This window comes from Peromyscus eremicus, chromosome X (genome assembly GCF_949786415.1).
Source record: "Peromyscus eremicus chromosome X, PerEre_H2_v1, whole genome shotgun sequence".
NCBI lineage: Eukaryota > Metazoa > Chordata > Mammalia > Rodentia > Cricetidae > Peromyscus > Peromyscus eremicus.
In genome coordinates this window covers 115707748-115729851 of record NC_081439.1, presented here as the reverse complement: position 1 = coordinate 115729851, position 22104 = coordinate 115707748, and the positions used below count along the sequence as shown (strand labels likewise).

The following is a 22104-nucleotide window of genomic DNA, read 5'->3' as shown; positions in this document are numbered from 1 at the left end:
TTTTAAAATGTCAATCCCTTGCAACCTTCACAGAGCAAGTTGGAAGTAGAGGCCCAGATTGCTTTTCACCGACCAGGCTTCCATGTCATCTATCAAAGGCTATGATGGCACACTTCCAGAGAATACGTTGTCACTAAGATAGCTGGCTGTGTGCTTAGCTTGAGAACTAAGTTTATGGTACAGCAAAAAGAGTTGGTACAACTCCCTCCAAATACTTCCTCCCCGCCCCCGACTAGGCTGAGAGCTATAAGTACTAACCAACAAAAACAATGGTAAAGGCTCTTTATTATTCAAAAATAAATAATAACATAATCATTAAGTTCACTACAGAAACAATGAAGACTGCAGGGAGCTACAACAGATTCCATTAAATACAGTCATTCCAAGAGGAGGAATGGGCAGGCCAGGAGCTATTGTCTATCCTGCCCTGACAGTCCTGTAGACAGGGACAGGGTAGCTAATAAGAGAACCAGTCAGTAACAGCATGACTTTGTATGTGGTGTGTGTGTGTGTGTGTGTGTGTGTGTGTGTGTGTGTGTGTGTGTGTGAGAGAGAGAGAGAGAGAGAGAGAGAGAGAGAGAGAGAGAGAGAGAGAGAGAGAGAGATTGGAGAGATTGGAGAGATTGAAGACTGAGTGTTGGGTATTGGGGGGAAGACGGAGGCAGAGTTTCTCAGTTCTCCTTGGGAGAGTTTAGAAACTAGCCTATTGGGGCCCCAGGGACCCCAAGTCAACCATAACAGATTGTGAGCTAAGGCTCACACTTGCCCTTCTGCATCTTTCCTGGTAAGTCAAGTGCACTGTCCACTGAAAGACGCACTCATAAATCAACACACCTGAGCTTGGCCAATTATCTACTGTTTCATCCGAGCTCTGTCATCTGTGCATTATGGCTCTGTCTTTTCCTAGGGCTCTCTGGTTGTATACATCAGTAGAGCTGCTGTTTCAGAATACAAGCTCTTGGGGAGCAGGGTCCGTTAGGATTTTGCCTGCCCTGTAATTCTCTTATTTCAGCTCTATGTGCCTTGGGGTACATAATAAATAGTTCTCCATGAGGAGGGTCCAAGGGTTATAAATAGGCAGTTCAACAGGGGGCGGGTCCTAACTGATTGGCTCTATAGGGAAGACTGCCAGCAGCAGCCTTGCTGCAGCCTAGGGCGGCACACTGTTCAGAGTTTGAGCAAGCCGAAAGATGTGAAGCCGATTCCGTGGATCACTTGGCTTGCATCAGTCACGTTGACGAACAAAGAAGAATCTTCTTGTAATTCAAATACTCCTCCCAAGTGAACGGACTGTTGGCCACAGGGCTTGGAGGAACTGTGGGTATTTGCCGCCCTGAGTAAGATTCTCTCAGATCCACTGGTGGACTTCAGACAGAGGCTGACTAAAAATGGATCTTTACTCGATGGCTCCTGATTAGAACAGAAGGTGACTTGGGTGTAGACATAATAGAGTCCTTGTCTTTTAATGGTCAGCTGTTTCCCATTTTCGAGCATTACCAAGTTGTTTTTCATGGTATAATATCCTTTCTTGGCCCACTGTAGAACTGTAACAAAGAGAGAGAAATCCCTGGTGAGCATAAGCATAGCATGTCATATATTTTTCCAACAGGAAATAAAGTTTAAGGTTGGATGCTGACTTTATGTGAGAATGAATTCTCCAGGCACCTTATGGCCATCAGAGGCATGGTGAGTATAGATACCAAGTTTACACGGGCTTCAGAGTTAGTGTCAGCTTCCAACCTGGGTTTTCGTCAAGCTTGAGCAAGTCACTTGATCTCCCCAAGCCTAAGCTCCTCGGCAAAAGAGCAGAGACAATATGAAAGCTTATTTCAGAGACTTGAAAGTTCAAGAAAACAGCACGTTTTCTCTCTTTAGAGTTCTCTGAGCCAATTGCCCTTGAATTTAAGAAAGTGCAAATGGTCAGCCAGGCATGGTGATGTGCACCTAGAATTCCCAGACACTGGGTGGGGAATCTTGAGTTCAAGGTCAATGTCATCTTTGGCCACATAATGACTTTGAGACCCATGTGGGCTAAGTGAGACCCTGTCTCAAAACAACACAAAAGGTACTGGAGAGGTGGAGTGTAGAGAAGATCACAGGGACATGCTGGTATCCACCCTACATGAGAAAACATGAGTCTCAGGTTCAAGGAAAGCCCCTGGTTCAGGAGAATAGGTGGAGAGTGATGAGACAAGGGTGCCCTCTTCTGACCTTTGTGTACTCCCACTACCCTTCACTTCTGTATACATTCACACAGGCATACATATGCAAACGTAAATGAATGAATAAATGCCTTTAAAATGAAGTGCAAATGATTTCAGAATTATGCATGGCATAAAACTCTTGCTAATGTGTGAATATTTAGCTTATCATGAATTCTACAAAGAGTTGTCAGTCTACCTAGATTAGTGACAGCTCAGAGACAAGACCCTATTTCTTCCTCCTACTTTATGCTGTCGCAAACCTGACCTGCCTCCCACGACCAAGCCTAAAATAGGTAAGGAAGTATGAAAATAAACCATGTGCTCATTTAACTGCGTTTTGATCTCTCATTGTAGTGGGTGCCACCAACTTGAAAGTACCCATATTCTTGTGGCTACGGCAGAGTCCCCACCAACAGTGTGCCATTTTCTCTGCTGAGACATTGAGTGGGTTCAAAGTCATGTGTGCACATGATTTCAAATCTCAGCTTCCACAGAAAGCTAGGTTTGATGGAGGTGAGGGGTGGGAGGTGGGGAGAGGTAAAAGTATTGGTATATTGGCTTTCTTGATATTTTCGAAATATTTAACTTGGTGGTCTTACACCAACTAGGGCATAAGATGCTTCTTGTTCAGACTTCTCTTTTTGCATAGGAAGGCATCTTATCATGCCTGATATTTCTGGGTACACCAAATTCTCCATAAAAGATGTTTGTTTTATGGTGTTTTCACTTTTAGACCGTTTGATTCTGAAAAAAAATGAGCAGATTTGCTTCTGTTCAATGAATTAGGTCCCCCCCCCCCCTTACATTTTTTTTCTTTGCTGAGACAGGATCTCACTACCCATCCTTTGTTGGCCTGCAACTTGCTATGCAGACCAGGCTAGCATAGAACTCATAGAGGTTTTCCTACCTCTGTCTCCTGTGTTTCTTCCCCTTTTGGGGGACAGGATTTCATGTAGCCCAGGCTGGCCTGGAATTTGCTTTGTATGCTAGGATGATCTTAACCATCTAATCTTTTTGCTTCCATCCCTAGCACTGAGATTACAGATGTGTGCCACTAGGTACTGCTTTTTCACTTTGTCAATTCTTTACTTCGTTGTAGTTTTTACTAGGGCATGTAGGTCAAGTTTGTAGCATCATGTCCAGGAAAGAATGAGAATGGAGCTGCAGTGCTCTGCACTGTCTTTCCTACTGTGTGCTATGAAGACCTACTGTGATATAGACTGTGAAATATTTCACAAGCAGTGCCAATTCACAGCGTTTTGAAAAATTCAAAATTCCACTGAATATATCCCAGTACCAAAAGATTTAGGTACAACTTAACAAAGACCAGTAGGAAGTGATTTCAAGAGGTTTCTCTGTTGCTGTAATCTAGTGCAGAAGTGAATATATCATGTGAATGGCTTCCCTGGCCATGGCAATATTTATGGTGTTTTCCTATAAGCATACTTTTTAGAGAATGTTATATGACAAAATGAATAAATATTATAGGAACAACTGGTCTCCATGAAGGACTTTATGTCACTCTCTGGATATCACAGTGAAGTGAGCTAAGTACCAGCACCTTATGCTGGTATAACACAGCTTGACAATGTATCTCTTCTCCCACATTAGTTGATATTCAAAACTACCCTGCGAAGTATGTGAGAAAGAAAACTGCCACAGGATGAGTGGGATCTGTCTAAACTCAATTAGTAAGTTGTTCATGGCTCTTGAACCACAATGTTCACAAACTGCCAACCAGGATTCTTACTTCTATGCTCTGAGCCACAATATCATGCATGTGCTTGTGTGTTATACCCACTGAGGAGCTTAAGTCACCTCAAAGACAAGATAGAGTCTTCCTCTATTTCTCTGTGTTTCTATCTTTGTCTCTTACACACACACACACACACACACACACACACACACACACGGGTACAAATGCACACACATGATTTAGAACTCCATTGTAGAGCACTCTGCTGAAGCTTTCAAATGCTACTCTGATGCTCTTGCCTTTATATACATGGGGAAATTCATGCTAGCATACATGTTTCCACCCATCTACAGATGTGACACATTTTACAGCATCAGCCCTCACAAGGGAGAGATTTGGGGGAAAACTACAGGCTAGAATAATGGTGGGATCTATATGGAAATAAAAGCATCCAGTGTTGAAAAGATCAGAGTATACCATCTGTTGTTACTTCATTGAAAAATCTAACATCTTGGCGCCTATTGATCATTACAAAATGATTTTACCTTTAATTTCCCTGAGGTCAGCCCCACTAAGACTGGGGTTAATCACACAGGGACTGACAGATGACAAAAAAGACCTCCTGAGACCCATTTATACACAGTGAAGAGGTCTTAGGAGAAGGGATGTTCCCAGTGAAGAGGTCACTACCTGCCATCTCTTTTTATGCTTGCAAAATAATGGTTCCTCCACCCAGTCATTCATCATTTAGAATCAGCCACTGAGCAAAAACATAATGAGAACATCGGGACTCCTTCCCATCTCCTTTTGTCGCTCTAAGTCCCATCTGTGAATTTGAGCTGACTTTGATAACAAAGGACAGTGTTGGAGAGTTATATGGGTAGGTTTGTAAATTGGTCCCTGGAGAAAGAGAAGTGTCTCATGATTAGGCTGCATAGCTTTGGAGTACCCCCCCCCCGTTCCACGCACACACATATACACACATACTCCCACGCTTGGGTGGCTTTCACTCAGATGCTATGGGACTTACCAGATGCTGTTTTACTGTTGGCCTCACTTACAACATGTACTGCAATTTGAGGATCCTCATCACCTGAAATAAAACCAAAAGCACACTGTCAGGCCAAAGAAATAGACAACTGCTCATGGAGTTAATGAGTCCAGTTCTTCAACTGCATGACAGTGACTGTGCTAGGTAGTTTACCTTAAAGGAAGGAAAACTGGGCCAGTAAGTAATCCTTTCCATTGAAGGAAAAGGTGATTTCTAATCCTTGAAAAACTGTGTTGGCTGTTTCTATTGATCCTTTCTCCTGATATTAAATACTCAGTTCCTCTCAACACAGATGGATATGGGCTAAAACATGTTACATTAAATCTACCCTGAATCTTGTTTTGTGTTTTTTTTTGTTGTTGTTGTTTTTTTGTTTTTTGTTTTTTCGAGACAGGGTTTCTCTGTGTAGCTTTGCGCCTTTCCTGGATCTCGCTCTGTAGACCAGGCTGGCCTTGAACTCACAGAGATCCGCCTGCTTCTGCCTCCCAAGTTCTGGGATTAAAGGCATGTGCCACCACCACCCAGCGTGAATCTTGTTTTTAAGAACAACTGCCGTACACTGGAATGGTAGTGAGCACCAAAGCTGTGCGTGGGCACTGAGCTGGTAATATGATTATCGTGTCTGATTTGGTCAAATGACTGTACAGACTATCAAACTGAGCTCTCTTTCTCTTGTAAGAGCCTTGCTTCCCAATTAAAAGTGCTCATCTCCTAAGTGTAGAAACCGTGGGTGCTTTCTTCCCAGTTATGAGCCCAGTGCTGAGAATTTTGTAGGTATATTATGAAAGATGTTTTGATGATAAAATCACGTATGATCTGAAAGACCAATTTGGTCAAGTTTATAATTTGTCTGAAGACAAACATCCACAGGGGCTTTTCCTTAACATTGCACTGCAGTTAGCAAATAACATAGCATCACTGAACATGTCTTGCAGTCACTGTGAGGATGAAAGCTTCAGGGGAGTCGGATAGATGGCCTTTGGCACAGACCACTGGTTGAGACAGGTTCTGAGCATTCTCTTCACCTAAGAAAATTGTGTCTACACCTTTATATGTATACATTTCTTCATGTGCATTAGATTTGTGTAGGTATAGCATTGTGTTCAATAACTGCAATGTAATAGTTTCTGCAACAGCATCCCTTTCCCTTTTCTGCTACTCAAGTCACTCCACGTATCACTGGTTTGGGGGATGCCATATTCTAACAGAAATTAGAGAGAGTTGTGTTCAGAAAAGGAAATACCTGGGAGAGGAAAGAACCTGGAAAGGATTATAAAGGGAACAGTGGAAGGTGCTGGGCATGTTTAGCATAGATAAGAAAAAGTCCAATGGAAACTCAGGGTCACAGTTGCTGTCTTTAGTAACCAGACAGCTGCTATATAGGGAAAGAACTGTTCTTTGCTTAGTATAGCCTCAAAGAACAGAAATATGTTCAATAAGTAGACATTCCAGGAACACAATTTGAGATAAGACTTTTTTGAGTAGATGTTGACCTTAATATTATTATTAGAGCTATTCAAAGATAGACCAGGTTGTCTTATTAAGTATAAGGTGTTCTATCTCTAGACATGTCTGAGCAGAGGTCATATGCTCAGTGATGCTTTAAAAGGGGATTCATATTCTCAGAAGTGTACTGGATTTGAGAGCCATCAAAGTCCCTTTCTGACCCCTAGATGTCCAGGACACTCTCCCCTCAAGAACAGGGCAAAGATTAGAATGTAGTATTGTATTTATTGATCCCAGAGACCCACAGGGTACTGTCCTCCCACGAAATAGTTATCATTGAATGATGAATGCCACTTTTTACCAAATGATGAATTTCTTGTCATCTGGTTCTCTGAAAGTGGAGCCAGATTGTGTGATTGCTTGGATAAATGTATTGGATGTGGGGTTCTTTTATATTTGATATTGTCCACATTACAGGAACAAAGCCTCATCAATGTGGACATAAAAAGCCTTTCTGTATCACCGAGGCCCAAGAAGGTACCAATTTGACAAACAGTACCTTCTTTTATTTCCAGGGCTAAATGTTCCCTGTTTCATATGGACAAACTAAAGCTTCTTATTACCCTTTAAGCATTTGTGGAAATTGGTAAATAGCAACATACCTTTTTGCATTTCGTAGATATTTTCTTTTTTCTCTTCTTTGTTTAACATTATATCCTAAAAGGAGAATCATTGCAAAAGATCAATTGAGAGAAACTCTGCTTTAGGGTGTTCAAGGTCTCATTCATTTGACAACTGTCAGTACTGGATTGTCTGGGCCTGGGGAAGATTATAATATAGACTAAGATGCTGTCGTTAATTCCATCTTAGCGATTGGGAGTCCTTGGCTCTGACAGATGAGCTTACAGCCCAGAAAACTCAGGGGAGACTCTGGAAGCAAAATCCAGGCCTTATTATCTCCATTACCATGCTCTCCCTAGACCAGAGGTTGTGATTCTGACCCTTTCTATGACCTTGACCTCCCTGCCTTTGACAGACATTGATAAATAATGCTGAATGGGGCAATAATTCAGAACTGGGAACTGGCATACAGAATATTATTAAACACAATGCAGGTGTGGGTCTGTTTGAATAAAATTGCTTTGAAACCTCATAGGAAAAGATTTGAATATGATCATGGGAGAGAAATCCAGATTTTCACTTTGAATGTGCTTTTGTGGATTGCTATCCTGTATGGCCTGTACTTATTTAGAGTAATCAATATTCAGGAAATATAGGCCATCTCTTAATGCTGGCAATGGTGTTCAAAACATGTAGTTTCTTGTTTTTTCTTTTAAGATTTCTATTTTTTTTTTAGTTCCATGTACATTGTTTTGTGTTTTTAAGACAGGTTCTCATACGTCCTAGGCTAACCTTGAACTTGTTATGAAGCTGGGAGTGACCTTGAGTTCCTAACCCTCTTGCATCTACCTCCCAAATGCTGGTTACAGGTGTGTACCACAATGACTAGCTAAATGCAACACTTAAAGATTTCTTTTACTTATAAGGTGAAAAAATGCCAGACATACTTAAGGAAGCCAACACAGACTTCCTTCTATGTAGACTGAGAGATGATAAAAGCTATTGCCGCCATTTTAAGGAGACTGGATGAAAAGCCTGCCAAGTGTGAGGTTATCCAGAGGGTCTGAGGATTAAATGAAGTACAGAACGTAGGATCACATTCATAGACCTGGGTCAGTCTGTTTCATCACTCCATTCTGAACAAGAGGGGAAAGAAAACTGTAGCGTTTCCACATCTGATAGTCCTGTACTCCTTGACATTCCTGGAACCTAATGTCTGCAGGGCCCTTCCTTCACACTCCTCACCCCAAAAAGGCATTTGTGTTGCTACTCTCCACTGTTTTAGCTACACGCTCAGCTTGGCCGCCAGATGTGAGGGCATAAGGCACGGAGTCCCAAAGGGGAATCTGAGCCTTGAAAGGTTCACATGGGCTACACAGATGTTCACAGGGTCTACACAGATCAACTTTCCACTCGAGCTGCAGTGGGGTGCTACGGCAACGTGGCAACAGGAAAATGTTTGCGAGCCAACAAGTAAACAAATGACTGTTTGGTGTCCTTTCAAACGCTCAAGTGTGATGATTGAAGTTAAGATACTACTTGTAGGCTAAGTCATCGCAGTGCTGGGGCCTGGCCCAGACGAAAATGTGAAGTCAGCAAAGTTTGTCTTTTGTGCACCCAGTCCTGCCTTTTTGTGAACTTTCCCCCAGCCACACTCCCCAGAGCTTTTATTTATTTGTTTGTTTGTTTGTTTGTTTATTCATTTATTGGCTTCACTCTTCACTGAAACTGAAAGGCTTTTTAAAGTCAAATTTCAGAAAAATCGCGGATTAATGATTTGGCTCTCAGTGGTAGCTCTACGGTGGCAGATATGGATACAGTACCCTTTAACCTAAAATGGAAATGATTCGATTCCATCCAAGGCACCTCAGACATTGGTAGACAGATAACCATGGGACTGGCCATTCTGGGCAGGGAGCAAAGGAGATTTTAAGGTACAATTACGCTGTTCAAAGTGGTGCCTCCACTGCCCTACCATGAGCCCTGCCTCGCATCTCCCTCCCACAGTGAGAGCTCTGTGATACTTGTCTGTGAAGTTAGTGAGCTCTTTATCATGAGAGGTATTTAAATGAAAATTGGGTGAGCACTTTGCAGAGATGGGAGAGAGAAGACTGAAATTCTAATACCTGAGAATTGCATCTATTTCTAGGATCCCATCAGGCCCCGTGACTTCAGGGTTACTCTGGGCTAGCTGAATCAAGGTCCCAAGCCCGCTAATATTAGCTAAGAAAACACAGATCTAATCTAGATTTAGTCTATAGTTGACTTGCTAGGCTGAGTGAGACCTCTAGTGAAATCGCGGTCTAAAAGGGGCCAGAAGACTTTGCATCTCAGCTCTTTTATATCCAAAGTAAAGACAGCATTGCCTAGGGCTCCTTAGCTGCTGCAGTAGATGCAAGGAGCACTCCCGACAGGCATTTAGTATATTACTAGGGCCTTGGCCGATATGCTTGAAAAGTTCTACTTTTTTTTTTCCGTACAAACAGAACCGGCTCTTTTCCTTACTCCTATCCTGGGTAGATGGTTCTGGAAGCTTTCCACATCAGACCTGAATAAGGACAAAGGGAATTGGCAGGTCACCTGTGAAAGCTCTCTGTAAGAAGGAAAAATGGGAAAAACCACTTTCACTGACCGCCATTCAAGAAAATTGAAGATTGGTCACACAGTGAGAGAAGGCCAGAGCTGGGAGTGTCCTTAGAGAGAGAGTCTCATCCTCCTTCTGTCACACAATAGAAATGAGCTCAGAGAGACGGAAGGCTCTTCAGCAAAACATAATCATTATGCCATTTGGGATTATCAACCATCGTCTCTAACACAACTTCATACACATTAAAATTAGAAACATCTCCCAGTACCTTGCATTACACCCAGCACCCTGCAAGCACCGGGGAAACCTAAGACATTTCCTGAACTCACCAATATTGCAAATAAAATGTTAGGGGTTTTATCTAAATCCCAGATTCTGGAATACAGGTGTTAATACAAGGTACATTACAACCTTGCATAATAAAAAATTAACTTGAAAAGCAATTAGGCATTATAGAGAATGGAAACAATAAAACCTAGATTTAACTGGACACAGTGGTACATGTCTGTGGTTAGAAACAGGAGGATCAGGAGTGCAAGTGTTCAGCTACATAGCAAGTTCAAGACAAGCCTAGGCTATACAAGATTGTCTCAAAAAATCTAAATAAATAAGTTCTAATTTAATATAAAGAACTTAATTTAATATAAAGATCCTAGAAACCAGTGGCAGATTTGAACTATATTCTGATCCCAGTAAGTGGCCTAGGAATAAGCTTTTAGAATCTCCTTCACTGGATTAAATTCCACCTTGTTGACAGTACAAGAGGATATATATTAAGTCCATAAACAAGATCTGAAGAGGACAGTGAGGTGGCCCGGTGGGTAAAGGCCCCAGCTGCCAAGCGTGAGGGTCTGAGTTGGATCCGCAGGACTCATGCAGTAGAAGGAAAGAATCAAGTCTCGCAAGTTGTTCTGTGACTTCTGTGTGTTCAATTTACAAATGAAGTAAGATCTTACGCTCTTTACTCCATTATTTAATTATACATTATCTTCACGTAAGACTTAATTTCTGTTGGTTTGTTCAGATGACCACCCACCTGACACAGAGCTGCCCTCAATGTGCAGTGAGTACTGTCTCCTAGAACAACCCCTAAATTAGCCAATGGATGGCCACAGGTACTAGGATCAGTGTTCTGAAGGGAAATGGGCAGGGAGAGTTTTCAATGTTCTGTTTCAGGAAAAAAGAGCACCTTAAACTCATGTCTGTGATGCACAAATAAATGGAAAAATTCTGGAAAGTTGTGTTTTAGATATTCAGTTACCAGGAAGCTGGATGACAGCCGGAATGTTTAGAAAGCTTCAAATCTTTAGAGTGAAATGGCTTCCTGATCGAGCAATGTTACAATGGCTGTACTGTGAGCGGCACTGAGAATGGGCATCCACCTCTTCCTGTGCAGTAGAAGGGAAGACCACCCTATCACAGTACCCGAAGTCCCTCTCACCACTGGATAAGCACCTAGTACTATCAGGACAGGCCATCTCTTCCCTTATGGCCTGCCAAGCTAAGAAATAGAGATCAGACTCCGGTTTCACAATGGGAGGATATTAAAGGTTGAATAGAGAAATACAGAAATACAAAATTCCAACTGTATGTCCTGCACAACTACTGCGTGGTGATAGCATGTGTGTACTGATGAGTCATGTGTCGCTGTGCATGAGAGTATGTATGTTCTTTAGAGAAATCCTTTTCTATTGCAGTAATATGCACATGTCCAACTTTTATTTTCATTTTATCCTAAGGCTTTGTCCTCATTTGTGCTTTTTGTATGTATCCATTTCCACATCCACCTGTGTGTGTGTGTATACGTACATATATATATATATATATATATATATATATATATGTATATGTATATATGTACGTGTGTGTTTATATACAACACATTTTGATGTCTCACTCTGTAGAACAAACTGGCCCGGAATTCATGGCGGTCTGTCATTGTGCTTTGGCCTCTAGAGCACTAACTAGGATTGAAGGTGTGACCACCACCCCTGCTTACAGTTTGAAACCTTTCCAGGGTCAGAATTCAGTTTGCACAACTAGGAAATGTACTGAAACTTCTCAGTGAAATCTGTCAGGAACTGAACACCTTACCTTGACAGGGTTTTCATATCGCCTTCTCACCTCCTCACAGTTCAGCAAGGATAAGGATTCTTCTCCTTTCATACATCTCTGTAGCTTTTTTATGAATACAAAATCTTCATGAAGGCTTGCTTCCTCTTCTACCTGTTTTGAAAGAACAGGCTTATGAGAAGTGTCATAGAGAAGAAGAATGCAGCTAACGATGCCTGCACCCACATTCGCTTCCATAGCACTGAAGGGAGGAGGGCTTTGAGAGCATAAATGGAGAATATTATAAGTTATTATGTTGAATTATTGCTGTTTTATGCTTGTCATTTAACAACCTAAAAAGCCAGTGATTCCGATGTCATGTTCTCTATGACTCTGCATAGAAATCACAGCTATTCTGGCGACCTTTCATCACAAAGTGTATGTTTTTCAATGTACCACCACAGCAATATCCTATAATTGCCATATTTCTCATCAGCAATAAAGTAGTTTGATGCTGAGCTAGTTTGCCTACTTCATGGCAGTGTTCACAACATGGGGCTTTATAAAGGAGTTCATTCGTAATGTGGATTTATAATTACATCTCTCTTTTCTTTAATACTTGTAGAAAGCATTATGCAGTTTTAAAGAAATTATCTCTCAACCCCAAAGTGAATGAGATATTTACTTTTCCAATATTGGAGTAATTAAATGTATGCTATTAACTTGTGTTGTCAACTAATCCCACACCACGTTTTTGTCTTCAGTGTGGATTCTTAACTTTCAAAATGAGAACCAATACAGGCATGGTGGAAGATGTCTGCAATCCCTGCACTTGCTAACCTGAGGCAGGAGTGTTGCTGTGAGTTAAAGGTCAGTCTGGCCTATCTATGATCAGTTCCTGATTATTCTGGGATAAATTACGAGACTCTGTCTCAAAAAGAAAAAAAATCCCAAATCAACCAAACAAAAACAAAACAGAAAAATAAGGTGTAGTTTTGCCAATGGCTTTGCCTGTCATTAAGGGTTTACTTAAAGGTTATAGCGTGTTTGGGTCTACATGAGTTATAATATCTCCATTACCCTCAATGTCGATATACAGGCATTTGACAGAGCCCACCGAATAAGCAGTCAGACCCAGACCCTGTCTCTTTGTTCAGCAGTGAAATCCAGTTTGAGTAGGCAAGCAGATAGTCTCCACTCTCGTTATCTGGCTCTACCTCTCCTTATAGTGATAGGAACTTCATGACCTTCATTTAGGTCTTGTTTCAAGAAAGGCTAGCCGATGATCCCAGAGAAAATACAGCCATCCAGTTGTTGCCTCGTCACTGTCCTCACTTCCAAGCTTTAGGAACAACTAGCTACTCGATGACTTTTCTCCTAGTCTTTTGTGTTTGGCATCTTGTAACACAGCCCGCATGCCCATCAGTGGAAGTGAACCAATACATGGACACAAGATCAATCCTGAAGTAGCCTTTTTTTAGTCTTCTCCCTCCCTGTCCTCTCTTGCTCCTATATACCAGATCATTTAAGTATGTAAAACACCTCAGAGGAGCACAGAGCAGCTTACAATGGCAGTTGACATTGAAGAATTGTACGGAGAGCACCATTCTGATTTTTTTTTAAATCTGCAAATTGAGGGCATTGTACATATCTGTACTAATCCAAAACACAATGGAATTTTAGACCAAATCAATGCTCTTTTTGTCTGGGTTAAATTTTTAAATAAAAATGTTGTCTTTGTGGGGAAAAACAGTTTACTTAATGAAGCAAATTTTAGGAAATAACTATACCTGCTGCTGGTCCAGCACTTATTATGTGTTACATACTATTCTAAGTGCTTTACAGGGCTAGACTCAGTTGACCTGTGGCATGGGTACCAATTTCACCTCTATTTCCTTGGCATAGAAAGAAAAATAAAAATATAAAGTGACATGCCCAGAATCTCAGAGCAGTTAAGAGCCAAGCTAGGATTTGAAACCAGGCTGTCTGACTTCAGATCCCAAGATCTTAGTCAGAGGCAAAAATGTGAGACCCCCGCTGTCTAGTCAATAAGCATTATGCAACAAGACTATTAATCCACTTAAGGATTGAGTCTACTGTCCTCCATCATTTGCGTAGAACTTAAATCAACCAGTCCCCAAATCAATAAGACCCCCAATTCAGTTAATGGAGGCTTGTAGGTCACCTTACCTTATCCAGTCTTCTATGAAGATACACAGCATAAAGCACTGACCCAATCATCTGGGTGATGAGAAAAACAGTAAGTAAATACATAAAAATTTTCATGCTCATGGGCAGCCCAGTAGCCACGGATCGGGGAGAAGGCTGGCTGTATGTTTCTATCATGCTGGGTTAAAGTTGAAATGGTGTCTTCTGACCAAGAAGGTGGCAGAGGCAGCATGAGAAGACTGTCAAAGTGGCCACCTTACTCAGGATTAGTTAAGAGCGCACAATCGTCGCAGCCCACACTTCCTGGAAAATGTGCTTCGTAGTCTTCTGTCCCAGTCAAAAAAAAAAAAGTTACGTAAAGGTTTTTTCTTTTCTTTTCTTTCCTTTTTTTTTTAAACTACACACATGTCATTCACTTCCAGGCTTTCCCTTTTGTTAGTAAAGAAGAAACGAGTTTCTTCTTCCATACATTCATTCTTGCCTTGAAATGTCACAGACTTCTTAAGAGACAATGGCAGTATTTTCCTATCACTGTCTAAATTTTGGGGTTCACCAGTTTCAAGGAAAGTGACAAATGAGTCCACTAGTAATGAACTTATTTCAATTTCAGTCTTACTCATATAACCTGGAACCTGGTATAAGGGGAAAGGAAAAATAGCAAAAATATGGATTGATTTCCTGCCCAGTGTGCCACTAGACAATTGCTTCTCCAGACTTTGTTTCTTTAATGTCTAAGCTCAATGAAATCTTGCTAGCTTTGCTAGTCAAAACTACAGGTCATAAAGCAAAAAAGGGCTCCCTATTTGTTAAATAAGTTGTAGCTGGGAAGAGAATTCGAGAAAAGGCCAAACTACCTACAGTGTTTGGAGCGTTCAGAGCAAACCTTGGGAATGAAGCTAAAGGAGAATGTTTAGGCTGATTGGGCCACATTGCCTGTCTCCGTGGTTACAGTCCATTATACTGATGTGTGTCTAAGGATAAGAAGAACAAACTTCAGCCAAGAAACCTAGGTTCTAGTCCTTGCTGTACCAATACATCCTTAGAGACCCCAGGAAATCACTTTGCTCCTCTAGAGCTCTGATTCTCCTCCATAAAGGGCAACCTGTCTTCCTTAGCCTGTAGGTTTGGGTGAAGATGGGAATGAAAGAGACTTTTGAGGCATCTTATGCAATATGTAGTTATCCCTATTGTTTTTGTTTGTTTGGTTGGTCGGTTGGTTTTGGTTTTTAGAGACAAGGTTTCTCTGTGTAACCCTGATTGTCCTGGAACTCGCTTTGTAGACCAGGCTGGCCTCGAACTCACAGAGATCTGCCTTCCTCTGCCTCCTGAGTGCTGGGATTAAAAGTGTGCACCGCCACCACTGCCTGGTTCAGTTACTCCTATTTTTAATGGTTTTCTTAGCCTAAGCAATGAGGTTTTCAAATGATTGCTAACTCTTTATATAATAAAGAAAAAACAATAGCAATGGCCAAGCGACTTCAGGTTGTGACACTGTGCAGGATTAAATGTGTATGAGTGGCTATTGTGATGTCATATCAGATGGCCTTCAAACTGAACACAGCTGTGGAAATCCCTCTCCCACATCCCGACCTCACGTAGAAACCATGATAAAACTGCTTTGGTGATTCCTACAAAACTGTTTTAAGAGACAAATAGGAAATAGTAGCACTGCTCTGCTAGGCATTGCCGTCTGTGGAGTTAGCGCCTGCCGTCTTGCCCTCCCACGCCTCTGCTTCCTGTCCTGGGCCCAGACCTGAGCACTTTGTCACTACATCTGCTGAGGAGGTGGCTTCAAAGCAAGTGATAAACTTTGATCAGTCAAGTCAGAGGCTTTGCTTCTTAAGACAAGTGAGCATGCTTGGGCTCTCAGGGCTGTGTCCCAGGTCAACTTCACGTAATTATAGAAAATTCTATTTACACAGGCCCTGTGAAGATCAGTTTGGCCCAGCCAAGCTTAAGGGAGAGATTGCTCCAGGGACCTCGGACAGGAAGTCAGGGGTTTTTTGTGTGATCAACTTCAAGAAAGAGTCGGTCAGCCTTCCTGCTCCCCCTTCTTCATCGCCAGCCTCCTGAAGCCTGACTTTTGCCCACAACCCAACACTGAAACTGCTGCTTCCACTATTAGCTCAGTTATAGTTTTGTCTGAATGCTTTTCAGCATTCCTTTTGAGTGCCTTCTCTGCTGTTCTCCTGACTTATTTTTTTACCATTCTTCTGGATAGTCTCCACCCTTGAATTCCGTACCACTATGACCCTTTATTCCATTTTATTTGACAGATTTACCAAGTGTGATTGGCTGATTAAAAACTGTATAGATTTCAGGTATACATGACGCTATATGCATTGTGAAAATGATTGATCTTGTTTTTCACCAGGCGTTTGTATAGGCTATCTATGACATGTCCTGCTCACATTCCTAGTTTGAGGTTGTCCCCTTGTGTCTACCAAATACAACTGTATTCCACTATTGGGGATTTATATGGCTCAGTTACTATTACATATCCCCTTGCTCAAGTTACAAGCCACTCATGGATCTAAAGAGTTGTTTCCTCTTAGAATGCTCTCTACTCTTCATTTGATCTTCGTTTTTGTACCCATTACACGTCTTTAATCCCAGCACTCGGGAGGCAGAGGCAGGTGGATGTCTCTGAGTGCAAGGCCAGCCTGGTCTACAGACTGGGTTTCAGAATAGCCAGGACTGTTACACTGAGGAACTCTGTCTCGAAAAACAAACAAACAAAACTTTGGTCTTCTTTTTGGTTATCTGTCTTTCCTTTCCCTCTGCTTTCTTCGTCTTCTTATCCCAGTCAACTGGCCTCACCGTGCACCTAACTAGAGAGGCTAGAGACCTGAGCGTCATTGGCGCATCTGTTCTCTGTCTTACCTTAGATGGCTGTCCAGTTCCAGTGGTCTTCTTTCTCCCCACAGCTTCTCGATTACTACTGCTTCTCATCATGCCTCCTGTCAGCAACCAAACCCAGGCCTTGACTCCTTCCTTTTCTTGGCTTTCTAAACTGTAGCACCCCAAATTGTCTCCTGGCTTCCTTTCCTGTCCCACTCATCTACCTTCCACACTGTTAGATTCAATTGAAATCTTTTATGTGACCATATTAGACAATCCAATTGGACCTAAGACTCAGTTCCAGACTCAAGGCAGTGCCATGACATGTGCCCTGGCATATTGGAATGTTTGAATGGTTCTAGTGTACTGGACTCGTATTTCAATTCATTCCTTGAATATCTCTCTCTCTCTCTCTCTCTCTCTCTCTCTCTCTCTCTCTCTCTCTCTCTCTCTCTCTCCCTCCCTCCCTCCCTCCCTCCCTCTCTTCTTTTCCTCTGTCTCTCCCTTCCTCTCCCTTTCTTCCTCTTTCTCTCCCCTATTTTCCTTTCTTCTTTCTTCCCTCCTTCTTCCCCCTCTAGCCCTAGGGCCTCTTTTTTGCTCTGCAAGTGCATGACACTGAGGTGTCCTGTCAGCGGCTTCTCTCTTTCTGTCCTTTTCACAACAGTCCTTTTGCATGGTGCAACAATGGCTAGTTTTCCAGTTTTCAAGCTCCAGCTCTGTTATGATGTCTCATTCTGAGGCAGAAGTCCTTCCTGTTGGAACTTCCTGTACTTATTTCTCTCTAATACTGGAAGGGCTGGCCATTGTGGTGGGCCCCACAGAAAGCTCTTCAGCAAAGCCTGGGCTGGTGAAGCACTTGGGAGCCTGTGGCACAAGCACAGTGAGAGGTAGCTACCGTCCTGGTCTGCACAGCCCCCTTCTAAGAACAAACAAAAATGAAAAGAAAACCTTCAACTTCCTACATCCAGAAGGGACAGTCAAACTTTCTTCCCAGCAAATATGGAGATTTATGGCATGCAGGAAAGGACCTGGAGCTCGAATCAAATGTTGACAACTGTTGATTTAGTTTATAGAAAGAATTAAATCAATGATGTGGATTGTCTCATTTTTCAGTTGTTCTGATACAGATTTTTAAGTCCCCATCTTTTTATGCTACTCCTTTTTTTGGCCTAGTCTCCGATCTGTAACCAACAACTATAAAGGGGAAACATTCTTTTAGTGTATTGTACTTCAACAACTTGTTTTGGGTGTGAATACACTTGTGGTTGTGATTTTATATTGATAATCTAGAATAGAGTCATAATTTCTGCAAGGAAAATTATTTCCAGTGTATATGAAAGAGTTTAACTATATCAGTATTTTGTTTGTTCTATGAAGGGCGCCACAGAGACTTTTTTTCCTAAATATATCTGGAAGATTATCCATTAGAGGACATGGTTTTTTTTTTCAGCACAAGAAATGAGCAAATCCCTGCCCACGTTTCTTTCCTCGTCTTTCACAACCCATTTATGCTCATCCCTGCTCATCATGCATGTTAAGCTATTTTCCTTTCCTTTGACATGTTGTACTTATTTGTACTATTTCACGTGTACAGGCTGATTCCCATGTCCCTTACCATTAACGTTTGAAGTGAAATACCCTTCCCACAAGGTAGCCTCATCTGTGTTTAGTCTATCATAATAATGTCACATCACATCATAATTGATTTAGCTGACAGCTCTGCTATTAGCCACTAGAGCAGAGTGTTCGTTTTTTGTAATTTCGGAATGTTTGACATCAGAAAAACTGCGGGGAATTAGTAAATATAACTACACTGTTTTTAATGGGATAGAAAGGGAACCTGTAAAACATTTTAAGCTGGAAGAATAGTGCTGGGGTGGACTGGGGCTGGAGAAATGGCTCAGCAATTAAGAACATTGGCTGCTCTTGCAGTCGGCCTGGGTTTGATTCCCAGCACCCACATGGTGGCTCATGAGGCTGTAACTCCAGCCTCAAGGAATCCAGTTCTCTTTTCTGACCTTCTTGGGCATATACACATATGTATACATACAGGCAGGTGGGAGAAAAAACACTCAAATACATTTTATTTTTTTAAAAAAAAAAAGAAGAATAGGAGGAGAGTAGGAGGGGAAGGAGAGGAAGGGGGAGGAGGAGGAGGAGGAGGAGGAGGAGGAGGAGGAGGAGGAGGAGGAGGAGGAGGAGGAGGAAGACGAGGACTGGCCAGTCTTGCTGGTGACACAAGTCAGAATGTATTTGTTTTGAAACTTATTCTACTTCTCTAATAATCTCTCTTTCCTCTGGAGTCACTTTCACTTGTTTATTTTGTCTCTTCTTTTTCACACTGTCAGCTTCCCTGAAATGGCTAGTGATCTTTAGCTGTCTATCCAAAGCCTGTGTTTTAAAGCCAGGCTTCATTATGGAGCCATGGCTGGCCTGAAACTATGCTATGTAGACCTACCTCATGAGTGCTGGGACTTGTAGGTGTGTACTAGCATGCCCTGCTTGTGTTCTGGCCGTATTTATGAGTGGAGAACTGTTGATTTTTATGGGGAGATGGCATGGGATTCCTCCGTGACTGTGTTGATCTGTTTCCCCTACAAATGTCTCTCTGTAATGGGAGGGCTGGCTGAGGCATCTGTTTAAGTGTGTAGGGCCTGTCAATAAGCAGGCTTCCCTTTAGGTTATGTGGGTAGAGAGACAGGAAAACCAGAAACCCTCCCCAACTGATAAGGAAAGGAGGGCTTTTTTCTGGAGGTGGAGTTTAGAAGCTTGCAGTCTTGACTGATGGATGCTGTTTTTTCCATTTGGTTTTTCTTTCCATCTTCAAAATCCTACCTGTAGCCCCTTTTCAGACAACTTTAGCCTGAGAGCAAAGGCTGAAAGCTGATAACAGAAATGTTCCTAGGTGACTTACAGTCGTGTTCTGGAGGATAACCAAGAGCAGTGGCAGTAGCCTGTAATACTGGGCAGGGGGAGGGGTACAGTGGGATCTCACTGGCCAACGATTCCAAAGGGATAACCCATTTCTGACATGAGGATTTTTGTTAGTTCGGTGGTGTTAGTAGAGGGGACCTTATTGCTCCCTTATAGGATAACCCCATTTTAAAACTTTTTTCTTTAAGTCTGTGTTTATATTGTGGGAAGCTTCTACGGTAGTGGCTTTTTGGTTGGTTTTTCTCTTTTTTTATTATTAGGAAACTTTGTATGTATTTTACATACCAACCACAGGTCCCCTTCTCCTCCCTCTTCCAGCCCCCAGCCTTCCCCTCACCCCAACCCCCATTCCCACCTCCTACAAGGCAAGGCCTCCCATGGGGAGTCAGCAGAGCCTGGTACGTTCAGTTGAGGCAGGTCCAAGCCCCTCCTCCTACACCAAGGCTGTGTAAGGTCTCCCACCATAGGCACTGGGCTCATTCACCAGCAAAGGATCCTGATCCCACTGCCAGGGGGCCCCTTAAGCAGGTCAAGCTAAACAACTGTCTCATCTGTGCAGAGGGCCTAGTCTAGCCCATGGAAGCTCCACTAGTTTGGTTTGGTTGTCTCTGTACGTTTCCCCATCAGGATCTTGATGTCCCTTGCTCATAGAATCCCTCTTCTCTCTCTTCGACTGGACTTCTGAAGCCACCATGATAGAAGGAGACATCATGGGGATAGGGAGAAACAGGGCACTAGGGCAGTTTCCCAGGGATCCACAAGGATGACCCACCTTAGACTTCTAGCAATACTGGAGAGGGTGCCTGAACTGGCCTAATCTGATAATCAAATTGGTGACTACCCTAACTGTCATCATAGAGCCTTCATCCAGTAACTGGTGGAAGCAGATGCAGAGATCCACAACCAAGCACCAGGCCGAGCTCCAATAGTGGCTTTTAATGTGATTTTTTTTCAGGTCTTAGTTTTAACTATCCCCATACTCTCCCCTCTACTCCTACTTCTCATCCCCCACACATCTAACCCCTCCTCTTCTAGTATCCCCCCCACTTTATCACTTTATTCTATATTCACTCCATCCTACATGGCCTCTTATTAATTTCCTGACCTCTGCAAGTTTTCTGAATGAAACACACACATTTAAAGATTCAAAACTAATTCCGCAAATGAGAAAAAAGCATGGGACATTTGTCTTCCTGGGTCTGGGTTACCATGACTAGAATAATTGTCTCTGGTTCCATTCATTTACCTGTGAATTTCATAATTTTGTTTTTATTAACAGCTGAATAACATTCCATTGAGAAATGTAACACATTTTCTTTATCCACTAATCAGTTGATGTTTCTACTGCTTCCATTTCCTGGCTATTGTGAATAGACCAGCAATGAATTTGGGTGAGTAAGTGTCTCTATGGTAAGACATAGAAACCTTTGGGAATATCCTTGAGATTGATGTAGTCAGGTTACATGGTGGATCTATTTCTAGTGTTTTTTTTTTTTTTTTTTTTTTTTTTTTTTGATGAACCTCTACACTGATTTCCATGGTGGCTACAACACCTTGCACTCCCACCAGCAGTGAATAGGTATTCTCCTTTACTCACATCCATGCCAGCATTTGCTGATGGCATGCCCAAGAACTGTGCAAGCTCAAGCCAGATCAAATCCCAGCCTGGAGAGGGAGGTGGGCCCCAAGTCCCTCCTCTAGCTGAGGAACTACTGGTAGGTCGACTACCCTTTAAAGGAAGGTCGCACATCTAAGAAGATATGAACGAAACAAACTGGATTTAGTGGGTTCAAAAAAGGACACAACACTGGTTGGATCGTGAAGAGAGGAGGATCTAGGAGGAAATGAGGTAGGAAGGGTGAACAGGATTAAAATGAACTTTGTGAAATTCTCGAAGAACTAATTAAAAACCATAAAACAAAATTCTGTATATTTTTTGTGGATTATGGCAATATAATATTATGAAAATATCTCTCACATTCTAAGAGACTAGAGCTTTACTGGACCTCACAGTTAATGTTAATACAACTTCTTTAGTCACTTAAGACTGCTATCCTACTGTGTGTTTAATTTGCTTTTAAGAGAACAACGTAACAGTCAACTTTATTTGCCTTGAATCTCCATGTAATTAACTTTCACAACCTACACTAATGCATAGCTGCAATCCAGTTTCTCTGTGTAGCTTTTGTGGTTGGGCTGGAAGTCACTCTGTAGACCAGGCTGGTCTCGAACTCACAGATTCTCCTGCCTCTGCCTCCTGAATGCTGGGATTAAAGGCGTGCACCATCATTGCCTGTAACCTGTATTATGTACATGGGTTCTAGGCTCTAACTCAGATGTTAGGTTCATGAGACAAATGCCTTGAACTGCTAAGGCATCTTACCGGGTCCTGACATCACCTTTTCTTGTTTTACATGACTGCTGTGCTTACTTTTAATATTTATTTTTGACCAATGATTATGATATTCTTATGCACTTAAAATGTAAAGGATGCACGATAATA

At 42.1% G+C, this 22104-nt stretch overlaps 1 protein-coding gene across 1 annotated transcript; it reads right to left on the bottom strand.

The window, feature by feature from the left end:
• Positions 1-1102: 1102 nt before the first annotated feature.
• Positions 1103-14020, bottom strand: Cd40lg (CD40 ligand). Its single transcript, XM_059251443.1, has 5 exons — positions 13848-14020; positions 11700-11831; positions 7060-7114; positions 4931-4993; positions 1103-1544 (listed from the first exon to the last, which is right to left on the bottom strand). Exons 1-5 carry the CDS (start codon positions 14001-14003, stop codon positions 1168-1170), a joined length of 783 nt encoding a protein of 260 aa, XP_059107426.1. The 5' UTR covers positions 14004-14020; the 3' UTR covers positions 1103-1167.
• Positions 14021-22104: the final 8084 nt, after the last annotated feature.

Coding starts and splice junctions, on each gene's coding strand:
- Cd40lg (XM_059251443.1), bottom strand. CDS start 14,003: ATGATAGAAACATACAGCCAGCCTTCTCCCCGATCCGTGGCTACTGGG. Junction 7,115..11,699: donor GATATGAAAACCCTGTCAAG/GTAAGGTGTTCA, acceptor TTCTCCTTTTAG/GATATAATGTTAAACAAAGA. Junction 1,545..4,930: donor CAACAGTAAAACAGCATCTG/GTAAGTCCCATA, acceptor TCTTTGTTACAG/TTCTACAGTGGGCCAAGAAA.